Source organism: Ranitomeya variabilis, chromosome 1, assembly GCF_051348905.1.
Source record: "Ranitomeya variabilis isolate aRanVar5 chromosome 1, aRanVar5.hap1, whole genome shotgun sequence".
Classification (NCBI taxonomy): domain Eukaryota; kingdom Metazoa; phylum Chordata; class Amphibia; order Anura; family Dendrobatidae; genus Ranitomeya; species Ranitomeya variabilis.
Window position 1 is genome coordinate 227,207,735 of NC_135232.1, and position 15,879 is coordinate 227,223,613.

The 15,879-nt window shown below is 42.8% G+C and overlaps 1 protein-coding gene across 2 annotated transcripts; it reads left to right on the forward strand.

Annotated features, from left to right (window-relative positions):
* The first annotated feature begins 411 nt into the window (after window positions 1-411).
* Window positions 412-15,639, forward strand: MTRFR (mitochondrial translation release factor in rescue). Of its 2 annotated transcripts, none has more exons than XM_077293197.1 (3): window positions 412-559; window positions 12,025-12,307; window positions 14,902-15,639. In XM_077293197.1, exons 2-3 carry the CDS (start codon window positions 12,038-12,040, stop codon window positions 15,115-15,117), a joined length of 486 nt encoding a protein of 161 aa, XP_077149312.1. In that variant the 5' UTR covers window positions 412-559; window positions 12,025-12,037; the 3' UTR covers window positions 15,118-15,639. The 2 variants fall into 2 exon arrangements, with proteins under 2 accessions (XP_077149312.1, XP_077149311.1); XM_077293196.1 differs by having other exon boundaries at window positions 550-601.
* The last annotated feature ends 240 nt before the right edge of the window (window positions 15,640-15,879 follow it).

Here is a 15,879-nt window from a genome sequence, read left to right on the forward strand (position 1 = left end):
GCAGCGGATTATTTTCCACAGCATGTCAATTCTTTCTGCGGATTCCGCAGCGGTTTTCAACCTGCACCAATAGGAAAGTGCAGTTGAAAACCCGCAGAGGAATCCGCTGAAAAAACCGTGATAAAATCCGCAGTGAAAACTGCAGTGGTTTTGCACTGCGGATTTTCCAAATCCGCTGCGGAAAAATCCGCAGCAGAATCCGCAACGTGGGCACATAACCCTTATAGTTACTTAACTACTTTCTCTCTAGCGATGTATACGCAGGAGAAGACATATCTGCACTCGGACAGTCACTGGGTGGTTAATAATAAAAGAAGTTACATTTTTGTAATAATTCCGCAATAATTTACAAAGCTTTGTTATTAGGGACACATAACAGTTAGCACTGCATTTCGCAGCCGCTACAGGAGCCATTTTATGTAGTCACATTGCTTGGAACTCGTCAACGTCTGGTCTCCGAGAAAATGGCAGCAAATGATAAACACTCTAGTGTTTTTATTTCCGGAGAAAGAAGAGGATGACGGATCTTAGCGCATGCGCAGTGAGGGCCACCTAAGTGGTATGTACTTGCAGTATTTCCTGACATCTGTGTACTTGAAAGGTGACTTTGCTTCGTCGCTTAATGTCTCCTGTACTTTCTACACTGCTCAGTTCAGCTGCATTCTTACTGTGGGGAGACCCCAGAGTCCTCCTTTGTTTACCGCTAGTAGATGGGGAGCGATATATGTATAATATGGGGCAGACAGGGTGTAAAGCTGTGCCACCCAATCAGATTACAGCTTCCATCCTTTAAACTGAAGCTTGTATTTCACAGTTCTGTCCGTTGTCTCTGCTGATCGTCACATGTGCTGGCTCCTGGGAAGCATATTCCTATTTCAAGGGATTGTCTCAGTATAAAAATTTATTTATGCTTTTTTTTCTTCTGTTAAAGACATCTCCTTTAAACATGACTATATACCATTACCATATGAGGGATATGTAGCTGCGATCAGCATCACTTGCAGCAATGGGGTGATACTGCAGAGAAGCCAGCGGGCTGCTACCTATCTGCCCACAAACGGCGGCCTCCCATTGATTTCAGTGGGAAATCTGATAAATATCAAGAGGTATATTCTTAATTGAAATGAATTCTATGTGGCAAACTCTGCTGGGCTCCCCTCAGATTATAGGAGGGGTCCGGTGTGAACAGGTTACCCGCTATCTGCATTATTAATCACTGATATACAAAATCATATCGACAGTCTGGGTAAGAGCACATACAAATGATGAGCCCCCAGACGAATAATATTCGCTCCATAGAGTACATATAGAAGAAGGAGCATACAATATAGATACGTATAAACAAAATCTTTATTAATACAAATATTAAAATTATTATCAGTAGTACGTCGTAATATTTCTGTTCCAATGCAAAACAGAAGGAGGAGCTACCACCCCAACAGTACTAAATAATTGCCCCAAGGGGGAAAAGGCATAGCACAGTCCCCACATAAGGTATAGAATGAGTAAGCCCATGTTACAGAAATATAGCCAGTAAACAAATGCACGTGTACCCGCATGAGGGTACAGCCAGAGAGAAGACCGGCTGTACCTCTCCTCTTCACCCCTCTCTTTGGTAAGCCCCTTTTTTATTGTTAGGATGTCATAGACAGCTAATGAACTTCCCCTCATGCGGGTACACCTGCATTTGATTACTGGATATATTTCTGTAACATGGGCTTACTCATTCTATACCTTATGTGGGGACTGTGCTATGCCTTTTCCCCCTTGGGGCAATTATTTAGTACTGTTGGGGTGGTAGCTCCTCCTTCTGTTTTGCATTGGAACAGAAATATTACAACGTACTACTGATAATAATTTTAATATTTGTATTAGGCCGGTTTCACACGTCGGTGGCTCCGGTACGTGAGGTGACAGTTTCCTCACGTACCGGAGACACTGACACACGTAGACCCATTAAAATCAATGCATCTGTGCAGATGTCATTGATTTTTTGCGGACCGTGTCTCCGTGTGCCAAACACGGAGACATGTCAGTGTTCGTGGGAGCGCACGTATTACACGGACCCATTAAAGTCAATGGGTCCGTGTAAAACACGGACCACACCCGGACGGTCTCCGTGTGCAGTCCCTGTGGCGTGCAGGAGACAGCGCTACAGTAAGCGCTGTCCCCCCCACATGGTGCTGAAGCCGCCATTCATATCTTCTGTGCAGCAGCGTTTGCTGCATAGAAGATATGAATAATAGTGTTTAAAAGAAAGATCTATCTGTCCGCCGCCCTCCCACCCCCTGTGCGCCCCCCCCCCGCTGTTCTGAAAATACCCGCGTCCCTCGCAGTGTCCTGTGCTGGCTTCAGCTTCTCCTGTATGTGGTCACGTGGGGCCGCCGATTAGAGTCATGAATATTTGGCTCCACCTCTCATAGGGGTGGAGCCGCCTATTCATGACTGTAAATGAGCGGCCCCACCTGACCGCATACAGTAGAAGGGGCGGCCAGGACAGGACACTGCGAGGGAGGCGGGTGAGTATTTTCAGAACAGCGGGGGGGCGCACAGGGGGTGGGAGGGCGGCGGACAAATAGATCTTTCTTTTAAACACTATTATTCATATCTTCTATGCAGCAAACGCTGCTGCACAGAAGATATGAATCGCGGCTTCAGCACGATGCAGTGTACCACACGCGTGGGTACCACACGCTCCATGTGGTACCCACTCGGCACACGGGCGGCACACGTGTGCCGCACGTATGGCCTACGTGAGCTCACAGGCACACGGACATGGATAACTCCGGTACCGATTTTTTCCGGTACCGGAATTATCTGGACGTGTGGGACAGCCCTTAATAAAGATTTTGTTTATACGTATCTATATTGTATGCTCCTTGTTCTATAATTATTAATCACTGATAGCACTAGTATTGTTTTTTTCACAGATGAGTGAAGGAGGCCTTAAAGGGGTATTCCCATCTCAAAGATCCTATCCCAATATGTAGTAGGTGTAATAATCTAATATATAAAGCTGAATGTGTGTATGTATGTATGTATGTCCGGGATTGGCATCTGAACCGTCGCAGCTACAGCCACAAAATTTTGCACAGTCACACGTCTGGACCCCGAGAGCGTCATAGGCTATGTTGTGAGGTGAAATTTTAACCCCGCGCTTTCCAATTCACCAAACAATTTTGCCCCTATCTACATAATGGGGAAAAAGTGAAAGGAAAAGTGTTGGAGGCGTCGCAGCTACAGGCACAAAATTTTGCACAGTCACACGTCTGGACCCCGAGAGCGTCATAGGCTATGTTGTGAGGTGAAATTTTAACCCCGCGCTTTCCAATTCACCAAACAATTTTGCCCCTATCTACATAATGGGGAAAAAGTGAAAGGAAAAGTGTTGGAGGCGTCGCAGCTACAGGCACAAAATTTTGCACAGTCACACGTCTGGACCCCGAGAGCGTCATAGGCTATGTTGTGAGGTGAAATTTTAATCCCGCGCTTTCCAATTCACCAAACAATTTTGCCCCTATCTACATAATGGGGAAAAAATGAAAGGAAAAGTGTTGGAGGCAAATTAACAGCTGCCAGATGTGAACAAGGGGGACTTAAAGAATGACAGCAATGGCGCCAAAGAGTATATACTGTACAGCTGCTAAGGTGGGGCCCCAACATGGGATAATCACCACACCACCACGGGGATATGAACACACACACAAAATGCGCCACACACTACCACGTGCTCGAACACATATACCACCCTCAGCGCACATTTCACCACACATACACCAACCTCGCCACATAAAAGTAGAAACACAAAAGTCGCCGTTCAAAACTCGCCACGCGCAAAACTCTCCACATGCAAAACTCGCCACACGTGCAAAACTCACCTCATGGAAAACTCGCCACACGCAAAACTTGCACACGCAGAAAAATTGCCACACGCAGAAAAATTGCCACATGCACAAAAGTTGCAACACATGCAAAAGTTGCCTCACACAAAACTTGCACATACTCAAAAGGCACCACACATAAAACTCGCCACGTGCAAAACTCGCCATGCGCAAAACTTGCTGCACACAACTTGCTACACTAACCTGTCACATGCAACTCGACACACAAAAAGTTGCTACACGCATGTCGCCACACAAAACTCATCTCACAAAAGTCCCTACATGCATGTCGCCACACGCAACTCAACACACACAACTTGACACATGAAACTCGCCCTAAAACACAGACAAGTCTGGTATTGTCCTTCAAAAATAAAAATCTGATTAATAAGCAGACAAACTACAAGAGCAACAAATGTACCATATAGGAATCCGGCAGCTGTCAGTCACATGACCAGTCTATTATGTGTATGTGTGAGCTAATATATACTGCCAGGGGGGGGAGGGCTTCCTGTTGGCTGGGGATTTATCAGGCTGCCAATAGCAACCAATCACAGCTCAGCTTCTATTTTGCTACAGTTAATTAATCTGAGCTCTGATTGGTTAATATAGGCAACAAAGACATTCTCAGTATAACAAAGCTAATATATGTTGTGAAATGCTTCTATTAGCTTAGTTTTTGCCTTTTAATAATTACATTTCTATCTATTTGTTTTGTGTTTTTTGTGTGCAGAATAAATTTTTGTTAACACATTCTATTTTGCTAACAGCAGTCATAAACCCGGGCGAAGCCGGGTAGTACAGCTAGTAATAATAATAATATTTTTAGCAAATACTTCCAATTACAAATGTAGTATAGTTCTTCTGAGTCACTATGTTATTTCCCCATGTGCAGGCATTGCAGTAGTTTAGGTATCCATGGTTATGACTAGTGATGAGCAAGTGTACTCGTTGCTTGGGTTTTCCTGAGCATGCTCGGGTGTCCTCTGAGTATTTTTTAGTGCTCGGAGATTTAGTTTTCATCGCCCCAGCTGAATGATTTACAGCTACTAGCCTGCCTAAGTACATGTGGGGGTTGCTTGGTTGCTAGGGAACCCCCACATGTAATCAAGCTGTCTAGTAGCTGTAAATCATTCAGCTGCCGGGATGAAAACTTAATCTCCGAGCAGTCATAAATACCCGGAGGTCACCCGAGCGTGCTCGGGAAAACCCGAGCAATGAGTACACTCGCTCATCACTAGTTCTGACCACTCAGGTAGTGACAGTTAGTAGTGATGAGCGAGTGTGCTCATTACTCGAGTTTCTCCGAGTATGCTCGGGTGGTCTCCGAGTATTTTGGCGTGCTCGGAGATTTAGTTTATGTCGACAAAGCATGATTTGCGGCTGCTAGACAGCTTGATTACATGTGGGAATCCCCTAACAAACAGGCAATCTACACATGTATTCAAGCTGTCTAGCAGCCACAAATCATGCAGCTTCGTCAACATAAACTAAATCTACGACTATGCCGAAATACTCGGAGACCACCCGAGCATGCTCGGGGAAACCCGAGTAACGAGTACACTCGCTCATCACTATTAGTTAGCTGTTAGTGGATCTAGCCATGGATAACTAAGCTACTGCAATGCCTGCACATGAGGTAAGCGACACAGTGAATGAGAAGAACTATACTACATTTCTAATTGGAGGTATTTGCTAATATTATTATAACACCTACTACATATTGGGATAGGATTTTGGCATAACCCTTTAAGGTTATTGAATATAGCTAATCTCTATGCTATATGTCATAAAGCAAATCTATGATTGGATTTTTTTCCATAAGAAAAATCTGTCATGACCACGCCCTTATATAATGCAACTATGACAGGGCTTAAATGTTGCTAAACTTGAATTAAAATAGGTCATGTGTAATGAATTGTGTGACATCACCTGGCTTTAACCTAAAGGTGCTGTTACTGTAGCTTTTTGTAATAAAGTCTTTAAATCCAATGTCAGAAGTTGATTGTAAGGCCCTGTTCACATTGCGTTTATGCAGCGTGTCTTGGGTTTCTATTTGTATTCTGTTTTTTGGTAGTGTTCATATTTTCAGACATAGTAGATTACGTCTACAGAGACGGACACTTGAAAAAAAAACATGGGGTCCATTTGAACTCCATTTGTGTCATTGCATCTATGGAAATGCTGAAAACGTGACCTGTGGGGGGGCTGTGAGGACACTGGTCTAAGGTATACAGTGGTGTGAAAAAGTGTTTGCCCACTTATTGATTTCCTATTCTTTCGCATGTTTGTCACAGTAAAATGGTTCAGATGACCAAGCAAATTTAAATATTAGACACAGATAACACAAGTAACACAAAATGCAGTTTTTAAATGAAGGTCTTTATTGTTAAAGGGAAAAATAAAACCTACAGGGCCCTGTGTGAAAAATTCATGGCTCCCCCCCTCTAAAACATAAATTATACGTTGTTTATCATATCTTTGGGAAGCCGAGTTCAAATTTCCTAGCCACATCCAGGCCTGATTACTGCCACATCACTACATCTGTTCTCAATCAAGAAATCACTTAAATAGGACTTGCCTGACAAAGTGAGGTAGACCAAAAGATCCTCAAAAGCTAAACATCATGCTGCGATCCAAAGAAATTCTGGAACAATTGAGAAACAAAGTAAGTGAGATCTATCAGTCTGGAAAAGGGTTATAAAGCCATATCTAAAGCTTTGGGACTCCAGCGAACCACAGTGAGAGCCATTATCCACAAATGGCCAAAACATGGACTAGTGGTGAACCTACCCAAGAGTGTTTGGCTGACCAAAATTACCTCAACAGCACAGCGACAACTCATCCAAGAGGTCACAAAAGATGCCACAACAAGATCCAAAGAACTGCAGGCCTCACTTGCCTCAGTTAAAGGGAACCTGTCACCCCGTTTTTTCCGTATGAGATAAAAATACTGTTAAATAGGGCCTGAGCTGTGCATTACTATAGTGTATGCTGCCGAAATACGTTACCAAAGTAGCCGTTTTCGCCTGTCAATCAGGCTGGTCTGGTCAGATGGGCGTGGTGTCTTCCCCCAGATCTTGCTTATTTTTCCGTTGGTGGCGTAGTGGTTTGCGCATGCCCAAGTCCAGAATCCACTGCACAGGGGAGGGAAAAGAGCGCGATCTGTGCTATTCCCCTGGTGATCGGTGGGGGCGGCCATCTTCCTGTGGCAGCGCGTGCGCAGGTGGAGCGCTCTGCTGCCCGGGGCTTCAGGAAAATGGCCGTGGGGTGCCGCGCGTGCGCAGATGGAGATCGCGGCGGCCATTTTCCTGAAGCCAAGATGCGAACTCTGCTTCAGGAAAATGGCCGCCGCGATCTCCATCTGCGCACACGCGGCATCCCGCGGCCATTTTCCTGAAGCCCCGGGCAGCAGAGCGCTCCATCTGCGCACGCGCGGCCACAGGAAGATGGCCGCCCCCACCGATCACCAGGGGAATAGCGCAGATCGCGCTCTTTTCCCTCTCCTGTGCAGTGGATTCTGGACTTGGGCATGCGCAAACCACTACCCACCAACAGAAAAATAAGCAAGATCTGGGGGAAGACACCACGCCCATTTGACCAGAGCAGCCTGATTGACAGGCGAAAACGGCTACTTTGGTAACGTATTTCGTCAGCAGAGGTGGGGAATCGGGGTCCACAAAATACACTATTGTAATGCACAGCTCAGGCCCTATTTAACAGTATTTTTATCTCATACGGAAAAAATGGGGTGACAGGTTCCCTTTAAGGTCACAGTTCATGACTCCACCATAAGAAAGAAACTGGGAAAAAATGGCCCGCATGGCAGAGTTCCCAGATGAAAACCATTTCTGAGCAATAGAACATAAAGGCTCATCTTAGTTTTGCCAGAAAACATCTTGATCACCAAGACTTTTGAGAGAATACTCTGTGGACGGACAAGACAAAAGCTGAACTTTTTGGAAGGTGTATGTCCCATTATATCTGGCGGAGAAGTAACAGCATTTCAGAAAAGGAATATCATACCAACAGTAAAATATGATGATAGTCGTGTAATGGTCTGGGGCTGTTTTGCAGCTTCAGAACCTGGAAGACTTGCTGTGGTAAATGGAACTATGACTTCTACTGTCTTCCAAAAAATCCTGAAGGAGAATGTCTGGCCATCTGTTCGTGACCTCAGGCTGAAGCGCGCTTGCGTTATGCAGCAGGACAATGATCGAAAACACACCAGCAAGTCCACCTCTGATTGGTTTAAGAAAACTAAAATTAAAACTTTGGAGTGACCTAGTCAAAGTCCTGACCTTAATCCGATTGAGATGCTGTGGCATGACCTTAAAAATGCGGTTCATGCTCGGAAAACCCTCCAGTGTGGCTGAATTACAACAATTCTGCAAAGATAAGAGGGCCAAAATTCTTCCAGAGCGTTGTGCAAATTGCCTAAAGATAGAAAGAGGACTTGTATTCTATAGCACCACCTGTTAATAACAGCGATCCTACAAGTCACAACCAACCCTTTAAGGAGTCTTGCAACAGGATAAAAGCCAAATCAGAATCTCAATTTGCAGACAGTGTTTCGGGCTATTGTCCCCCATCAGTGCAAAGTATGAGAACTGATTTGGCTAGGTGAGAAGCTCTGGACTGAGGTCTAAGGGGTAACGTTTCTCCTTGTGGAGAGTGACATGTCAGTGCATTGTAAAAGACTCATTGCCAGTAGTGATGAGCGAATATACTCGTTACTCGAAATTTCTCGAGAATGCTCAGCGGTCCTCTGAGTATTTTTTAGTGATCGGAGATTTAGTTTTTCTTGCTGCAGCTGAATTATTTACATCTGTTAGCCAGCATAAGTACATGTGGGGATTCCCTAGCAACCAAGCAACCCCCACATGTACTTATGCTGGCTATCAGATGTAAATCATTCAGCTTCGGCAAGAAAAACGAAATCTCCGAGCATTAAAAAAATACTCGGAGGACCCCCGAGCATGCTCGAGAAATCTCGAGTAACGAGTATATTCGCTCATCACTAATTGCCAGTTATCGCAAACGCTTGATTGCAGTTGTTGCTGCTAGGGTGGCCTAACCATTATTAGGTTTAGGGGGCAATCGCTTTTTCACACAGGGCCCTGTAGGTTTGGATTTATTTTTCCCTTCTAAGAACTTTCATTTAAAAACTGCATTTTGTGTTACTTGTGTTATCTTTTTCTAATATTCACATTTATTTGGTGATCTAAAACATTTAAGTGTGACAAACATGCAAAAGAAAAGGAAAGCAGGAAAGGGGCAAACACTTTTTCACATCACTGTATAGAAAAGTCTATTTACCTGTTCCTGAATTCATGTTTAATTTTAGTTGTTTTTAAAAAAGAAAAACCTGCATTAAAATAGCATGTGTGAAAGTAATCTTACATGTTACTGCTACCAATGGTCTGGTGCATAATAAGGGGTATTTCACAAGATCCTATAATAGCCCTACTCCCTCATCTGTATTATCACAAGTCACGGTGCAACTAGGGGTGTTTTGATCAAAAGTAATAACATCATACAGTATATGCTTATGAAACTGATAGATCCCACAGGCAATCCAAAACTCATGGCCGTTATATGTACACTAGATGGTGGCCTGATTCTAACACATCGGGTATTCTAGAATATGTATGTAGTTTTATTATGAAGTTTTCAGAATAATGCAATTTATACACAGGATTCGGCCGGCCGCGACCAATTAGCGAAGCGTGGTTCAAATTCCGTGCCAATTCGTGGGCGGACTGCGCTTGTCGCTGATTGGTCACGCCCGGCCGCGAACAATCAGTGAAGCCAGAGCCGGCTCCAGGTTTTTGAGGGCCCCGGGCGAAAGAGTCTGTGGGCCCTCCTCTTTAACACGTACCACAAGTCATGATGCACAGATACAGCAGAGAAATATAGCACAGCCAAGTAGCGTATAACACAGCCCACGTAGTATATAACACAGCCCACGTAGTATACTGCACAGCCCATGTAGTATATTGCCCAGCCACGTAGTATATTGCCCAGCCACGTAGTATATTGCCCAGCCACATAGTATATTGCCCAGCCACGTAGTATATAGCAGACACGTAGTATATTGCATAGCCACGTAGTATATTGCACAGCCACGTAATATATTGCACAGCTACGTAGTATATTGCACAGCCACGTAATATATTGCACAGCTACGTAGTATATAGCACAGAGACGTAGTATATAGCACTGCCCATGCAGTATATACCACAGGCCACGTAGTATAGAGCACAGCGATGTAGTATATTGCCTAGCCACGTAATATATACCACAGCCACGTAGTATATAGCACAGCCCACATAGTATATAGCACAGAGATGTAGTATATAACACAGCCCACACAGTATCTAACACAGCCCACGTAGTATATAGCAATGTGGGCACCATATCCCTGTTAAAAAAATAATTAAAATAAAAAATAGTTATATACTCACACTCCGTCGGCCCCCCGGATCCAGCCCAGGCATAGGCAGCATCAATAGTAAAAAGTTGGTCAGACAGGGTTCATAGCAGCGTTAACGAAGTGCGTTACACCGCGGCATAACGCGGTCCGTTAACGCTGCCATTAACCCTGTGTGAGCGCTGACTGGAGGGGAGTATGGAGCGGGCACTGACTGCTGGGAGTAGGGAGCGTCCATTTTGCCGCCGGACTGTGCCCGTCACTGATTGGTCGTGGCCGTTTTGCCGCGACCAAGGATTTCCGTGACAGACAGACAGAAAGACGGAAGTGACCCTTAGACAATTATATAGTAGATGCAAATTAGCCCTTGGCTTCCCAAGTGTAAGGGCTTGTACAGACTGATTTTATTTGCAGCCCAAGTGCAATCCGACAAAACATCGGATTGTGCTCGAACCAATGATATTCTATGTGGCTGTGAGCATGAACGACTTTGCGGCATGTAGTATTTTTATCCGTAAATCTGATCGCTCACAGCTTTACAAGTCTATGAGTCCGTGAAAACCATCAGACTACACTCGGATAACATTCAAGTGTGATCCTATTTTCACTGACTGACAGAATGGAGACTTTTTTTTTCTATTTTCTCCTCATCTGAGCAAATTGTATCACTCTGATCAAATTCTGTTTGATCATAGTGTGATTTGCATAATCTAGCCGATGCTCTTGGATGAGAGAAAATATGGTGGTGCGACCCTAGTGTACTACAGCAGTGATCCCCAACTCCAGTGCTCAAGGCCCACCAACAGGTCATGTTTTCAGGATTTCCTTTGTAATGCACAGTTGATGCAATTATTGCCTGTGAAGGTGATGCATTTATCACCTGGGCAATACTAAGGAAATCCTGAAACCATGACCTGTTGGTGGGCCATGAGCAATGGAGTTGGGGAACACTGTACTACAGCATAATTTTTGCATCCACTCTACAGGCGAGACGTTGCACATACGTAACAAGTGACCTTCTTTCGGAGGGACAGTTCCTCATTTTGACCAAAATTTCTCATTTCCTCTTTGCTCCTTGATGATGGCTTTGCACAGAGAATTTATGGGATAACGGGATAACGACACTGGAAGTTCTGGATGCCACCAAAAGCAGAAGTGTATTAAAACAATGGGAAATATGAATAAACATTAAGGCTTATTCAGACGCTTGTGTTTGTTCCCATATGCAAAAAAAAGCCATATTTTTCCAATGTAAAGGAAAGGGGCAAAACAGAGCTTGTCAGAAGCCGATATACCCTATTACAAAAGTCAGTGTGGTTCATCGGGTGCCCATGTGCAACAGATCCAGCTGAGCGTTGAGTCCTAAATGGAAGCAGCAACACAAATGTGAACATAGCCTAATTGAAACAACCTGTGCAATACAGGTGATGTTATGTATATTTCGTGGAAAATGTAAAGAAATAGAAAATAAGGTGGAATTGCTCTGCGTTTTATTAACTTTCTTTGTTTTTTTTACATCTGCCTAAACCCACCCCTCCCCCAACCCTTCCAAAAATAATAAATACATTGGAAACAAGGAAAAAATAGTTGTGATCTGGTGCTCAGGGCGTTAATAATGTAAGCATGCTGATACTATAATTGGACCAATGAGCGATGTACAGCATCAAAGAACATATCTATTATTAATAGTATTTGTCTTTTATTGTACAGTTGTTCCCAATCCATGTCGTCGCCCATCATCTTTTGTTTGCCTAAACTGCTGTCTTGGAAACCATGGATTCCTGCAAAGCAGCTCCATTTCTTAAAACCATGGACTGTGGGGATATTAACCCAAAGAGTGCTGACAAAAGATTCATTCTCTGGTTTACTAGAACTTGATGAAAAAGACTTGGAAGAACAGTTTGTCCGTGGACATGGCCCTGGAGGACAGGCTACGAACAAAACCAATAACTGTGTTGTATTAAAGCATATTCCTTCTGGTATCGTCGTTAAGGTATAACAACAGTAAATGGGAAAAATTTGCAGGACATTGTTCTAGATGTCTAAATGTATATTTTGTTGTTTATTTTCCTTCTTAGAAACCTTAGCATCCGCTGAGTGTGATATCGTAATTTTTTTTTCATTGATTTCAGTGGACAAAAAAATATTCACCAAATAAGAACACGTTTATTTAAGGCTATGTTTACATTGCATGATTGGCTAGTTCCATTCTGCTTATAGACGTGAAACTTCTAGGCAGTTTGCACTGATGATCTAAAATGTCAATGCAAAGTAAGCTGCTTGCAGAAGTTTGTGCAGCTTCAGGAGCAAGTGGGACCTGGCTGTCAGACACAGCCAGACTCCCCATCTCTGCTTTTCTGATTTTGATACACACAGCACTGAACAACTGTTGTATGTAAAGTATATGAATTGTTGTCAGCATTGCCTCCTCCATATTCAGGTGAGTGTAGGGAGAGAGCAGGAGCTGCTGGGTCTAAGGAGACCCAAGTCTTGTTTTGCTTTGCAGGTAGGTGGTTGAATTTCCCCTGTACCCTCCCTATCAGCCTCAGTTGCAGGGAAAATCAGCAATAGAATGTATTAAAATGTTAATATCTTTAAAGACTTTATGGTGAGGTGGGGGGCACAGTGGGTGAAATAAGTATGGTAAATAAAAAAACAAAGTGGAAAAAAAAAATCAGCTAGCCTGAATTGCTAATCATGCGCCACATCTGTAAAAAGAAAAAAAAAAGATGTCCAGTATATAAAAGTAATTTCTACTGAAAGCTGATCACAATTTAATTTTTGTAAAAAAGTGAAAAATATTCACGTATTTCATATTTATCCCCGATATCTGCAAAAAAAATAAAAATTATATATATATATATATATATATATATAAAAAAAAAACTATATATATATATATATATATATACTACTTAACCCTGTGCATCACAAAAAAACAACGGCAAAAATTATTTTAATATGTGAATCAGAAATGGGGAAAATGGCCCGGTCCTGAATTGGTTAATATACTGTATAATCACTTGATATAAATGTGAAATCAAGGCTGTGATGATGCCAAACAGCTGCAGAAAGTTTAGTAAAGAACCAGGTTTATGGAAGAGCTCAGTAGTGCTCGACACCGCAGCAGTCATACATAAACTTTATTCTTTCCTGAACTTCACTAAGGACCCATAGAGGAGGGTGGCGGCAGCGCATATAATATTTAGGCATTAATAGGAGGTTTTCTCTTAGCATATCCATTAAGGTGATCACATTACAGCAAAGAGAAGTCATCTCCCTACTGCACCTTTATCCATTTTTCTGTTTAAAGAGGTTGTCCACTACTTTTAAATTGATATCCTATCCTTAGGATAGGTTATCACTGTCTCATCAGCTAGGTTCGACTCCCGGCACCCACGCCGTTCAGCTGTTATTAGTGTTGGTGGCAGGAAGTACTCACTTGCTGAGCTGCTCCGCTTACTTGTAGTGAGTGGCCACCACAGGGTGCTACACATCCGCCTCATATTGATTTGAATAGTAGGCGGAGGTACAGTACCAAGCACCAGCCACTACAAGTAGACAGGGCAGCTCAGCAAGTGAGTACTTCCTGCCGCCAACACTAATAACAGCTGATCGGCAGGGCTGACGGGTGTCTGACCCCGGCCGATCAGACATTGATGACCTATCCTATGTCATCAATGTAAAAGTAGTGGACATCCTGTTTAATATACCTTTTTTCTCATTCGAGATACCATACAGTATAACAGTGGTATCTGTCACACATAGATATAATGAGGTAAATTATTTGGAACGTCACAGTGCCTCTGAAGCCGGTTGTGTGCTTCCCGGCTTCAAAGGCACACTGCGCATGACCGGAAATGCAGATGATGGCTCACGTACATCTTCTCCCCTGTTGGTCATGCGCAGTGCGCCTCTGAAGCTGGGAAGCACACACCCGGCTTCAGAGGCACTGTGACGCTATTGAATAGAGAGGAGAGCTGGAGATGACGCCGGCTCATGCAAATCATGTTATCACGCTCACATGGGCATGATAATATGTGGAGAGGGCTGACTAGTCTGGTGAAACTAACGTCCCATTGACTAGTAAAAGGCCTAATTTAGTATCAGAAAAATGGAGCTTATAAATACTGGATTTAAGTGACTACTATTATGAAGGGCTGGTTAGGCAGGGAATCGGTGATACATATATGATTGCTGCTGGGTTGGAGGGCATGGGGACATTGCAGGTTCCCTTTAAAAAAACGTAAGCTTTTTAATAGGTTTTTATGATGTATCCGTTAAATGGTTGCCACTGTTGTGCATCTGTCATTCAAAAGCTATAAAGAGCATTCTTTACTGGATACATAATGAAACGCTCATAATATCCACATTTACTGAATGCAATACAGTGGCATCTGTTACCCATAGAATTCTTGTAAAATATAAAAACAATACCTTATAATATACCAAATACAGTAGGATAGTACAGTACACTTCCATACCTTTGTCCATGTGATGATGGATCTACTGCCTTTTACCCACAGACTTTCGAAATTTCTATGTGTAAGATCTTCACATCAGATTACTTTTGTTTGATTTTTTTAGTGCCACCAAACAAGGTCCACAGAGGTTAATAGAATAAGAGCTCGAAGAATACTTCAAGAAAAAGTTGACTTTTTCTATAAAAGAGAAAGCAGCGATGTCTTCAAGCAAAAAGAAGAAGCCGAAAAGAAGAAACAAGAGAAAAGGAGAAAAGCCAAAGACAATTTAGAAAAGAAAAAAATGTTCAAAGAGATGCAGAACTTAGAAATAAAGGAGTAGATTGTTGTACCGTAATAGCCATCGCTAGAGATAATTGATACTTATTGTTAGGTGGGTATACGGTTACAAAGGAAAGCTTTCTCAAGTTTCTCCTTCAGATGTTGTGGTCACAATTCTTGATGCAGAGACAAAAATCAAGGAATAATAATAATATTGCTGCCACACTGATGGATTGGTTAGGGCTACATTCACATATATACAGTGTGTTCTGCTGGCTGTATACCCTCGAATTACAAAATACTGTGTTCAGGCTTATACTAAAATGGATGTGATGTGGTAAGAAAATGTCTTTTGATTACGTTCTGTCAGGTTTATGTCATACTGTTGTTTTTTTGTTTGTTTTTTTATGTGCAAATAATCTTAGTTGCCCCCACCACTCTTTTTGGTTCCAAAAAATGTATGGAATATGTATACTTTTTTTCTCCATTATTCTCAATGAGATATATTAAAATATATAGTAGCATGTTTCAATATGTCTAAAATATTTGTTTTCCTATCTGCACAATTACAAGCTAATTGAGATTTGTTTTTTGTTTTTTTTAAAGTATACGTTTAAAAACAAATGGATATAGATCTAGATGACACATACACCAAAATTCAGACATTGTTCGCATATTTGTCTGCAGACAATTGTGAGTAGAGATGAGCCACCTCCCTAGTGTTCGGGTTCGGTTCGGTTCGTCGAACAGGGAGATGTTCGCCAAACTGTTCGTCGAACTGTTCGACGAACACCGTCGAACCCCATTGAAACCAATGGCAGGC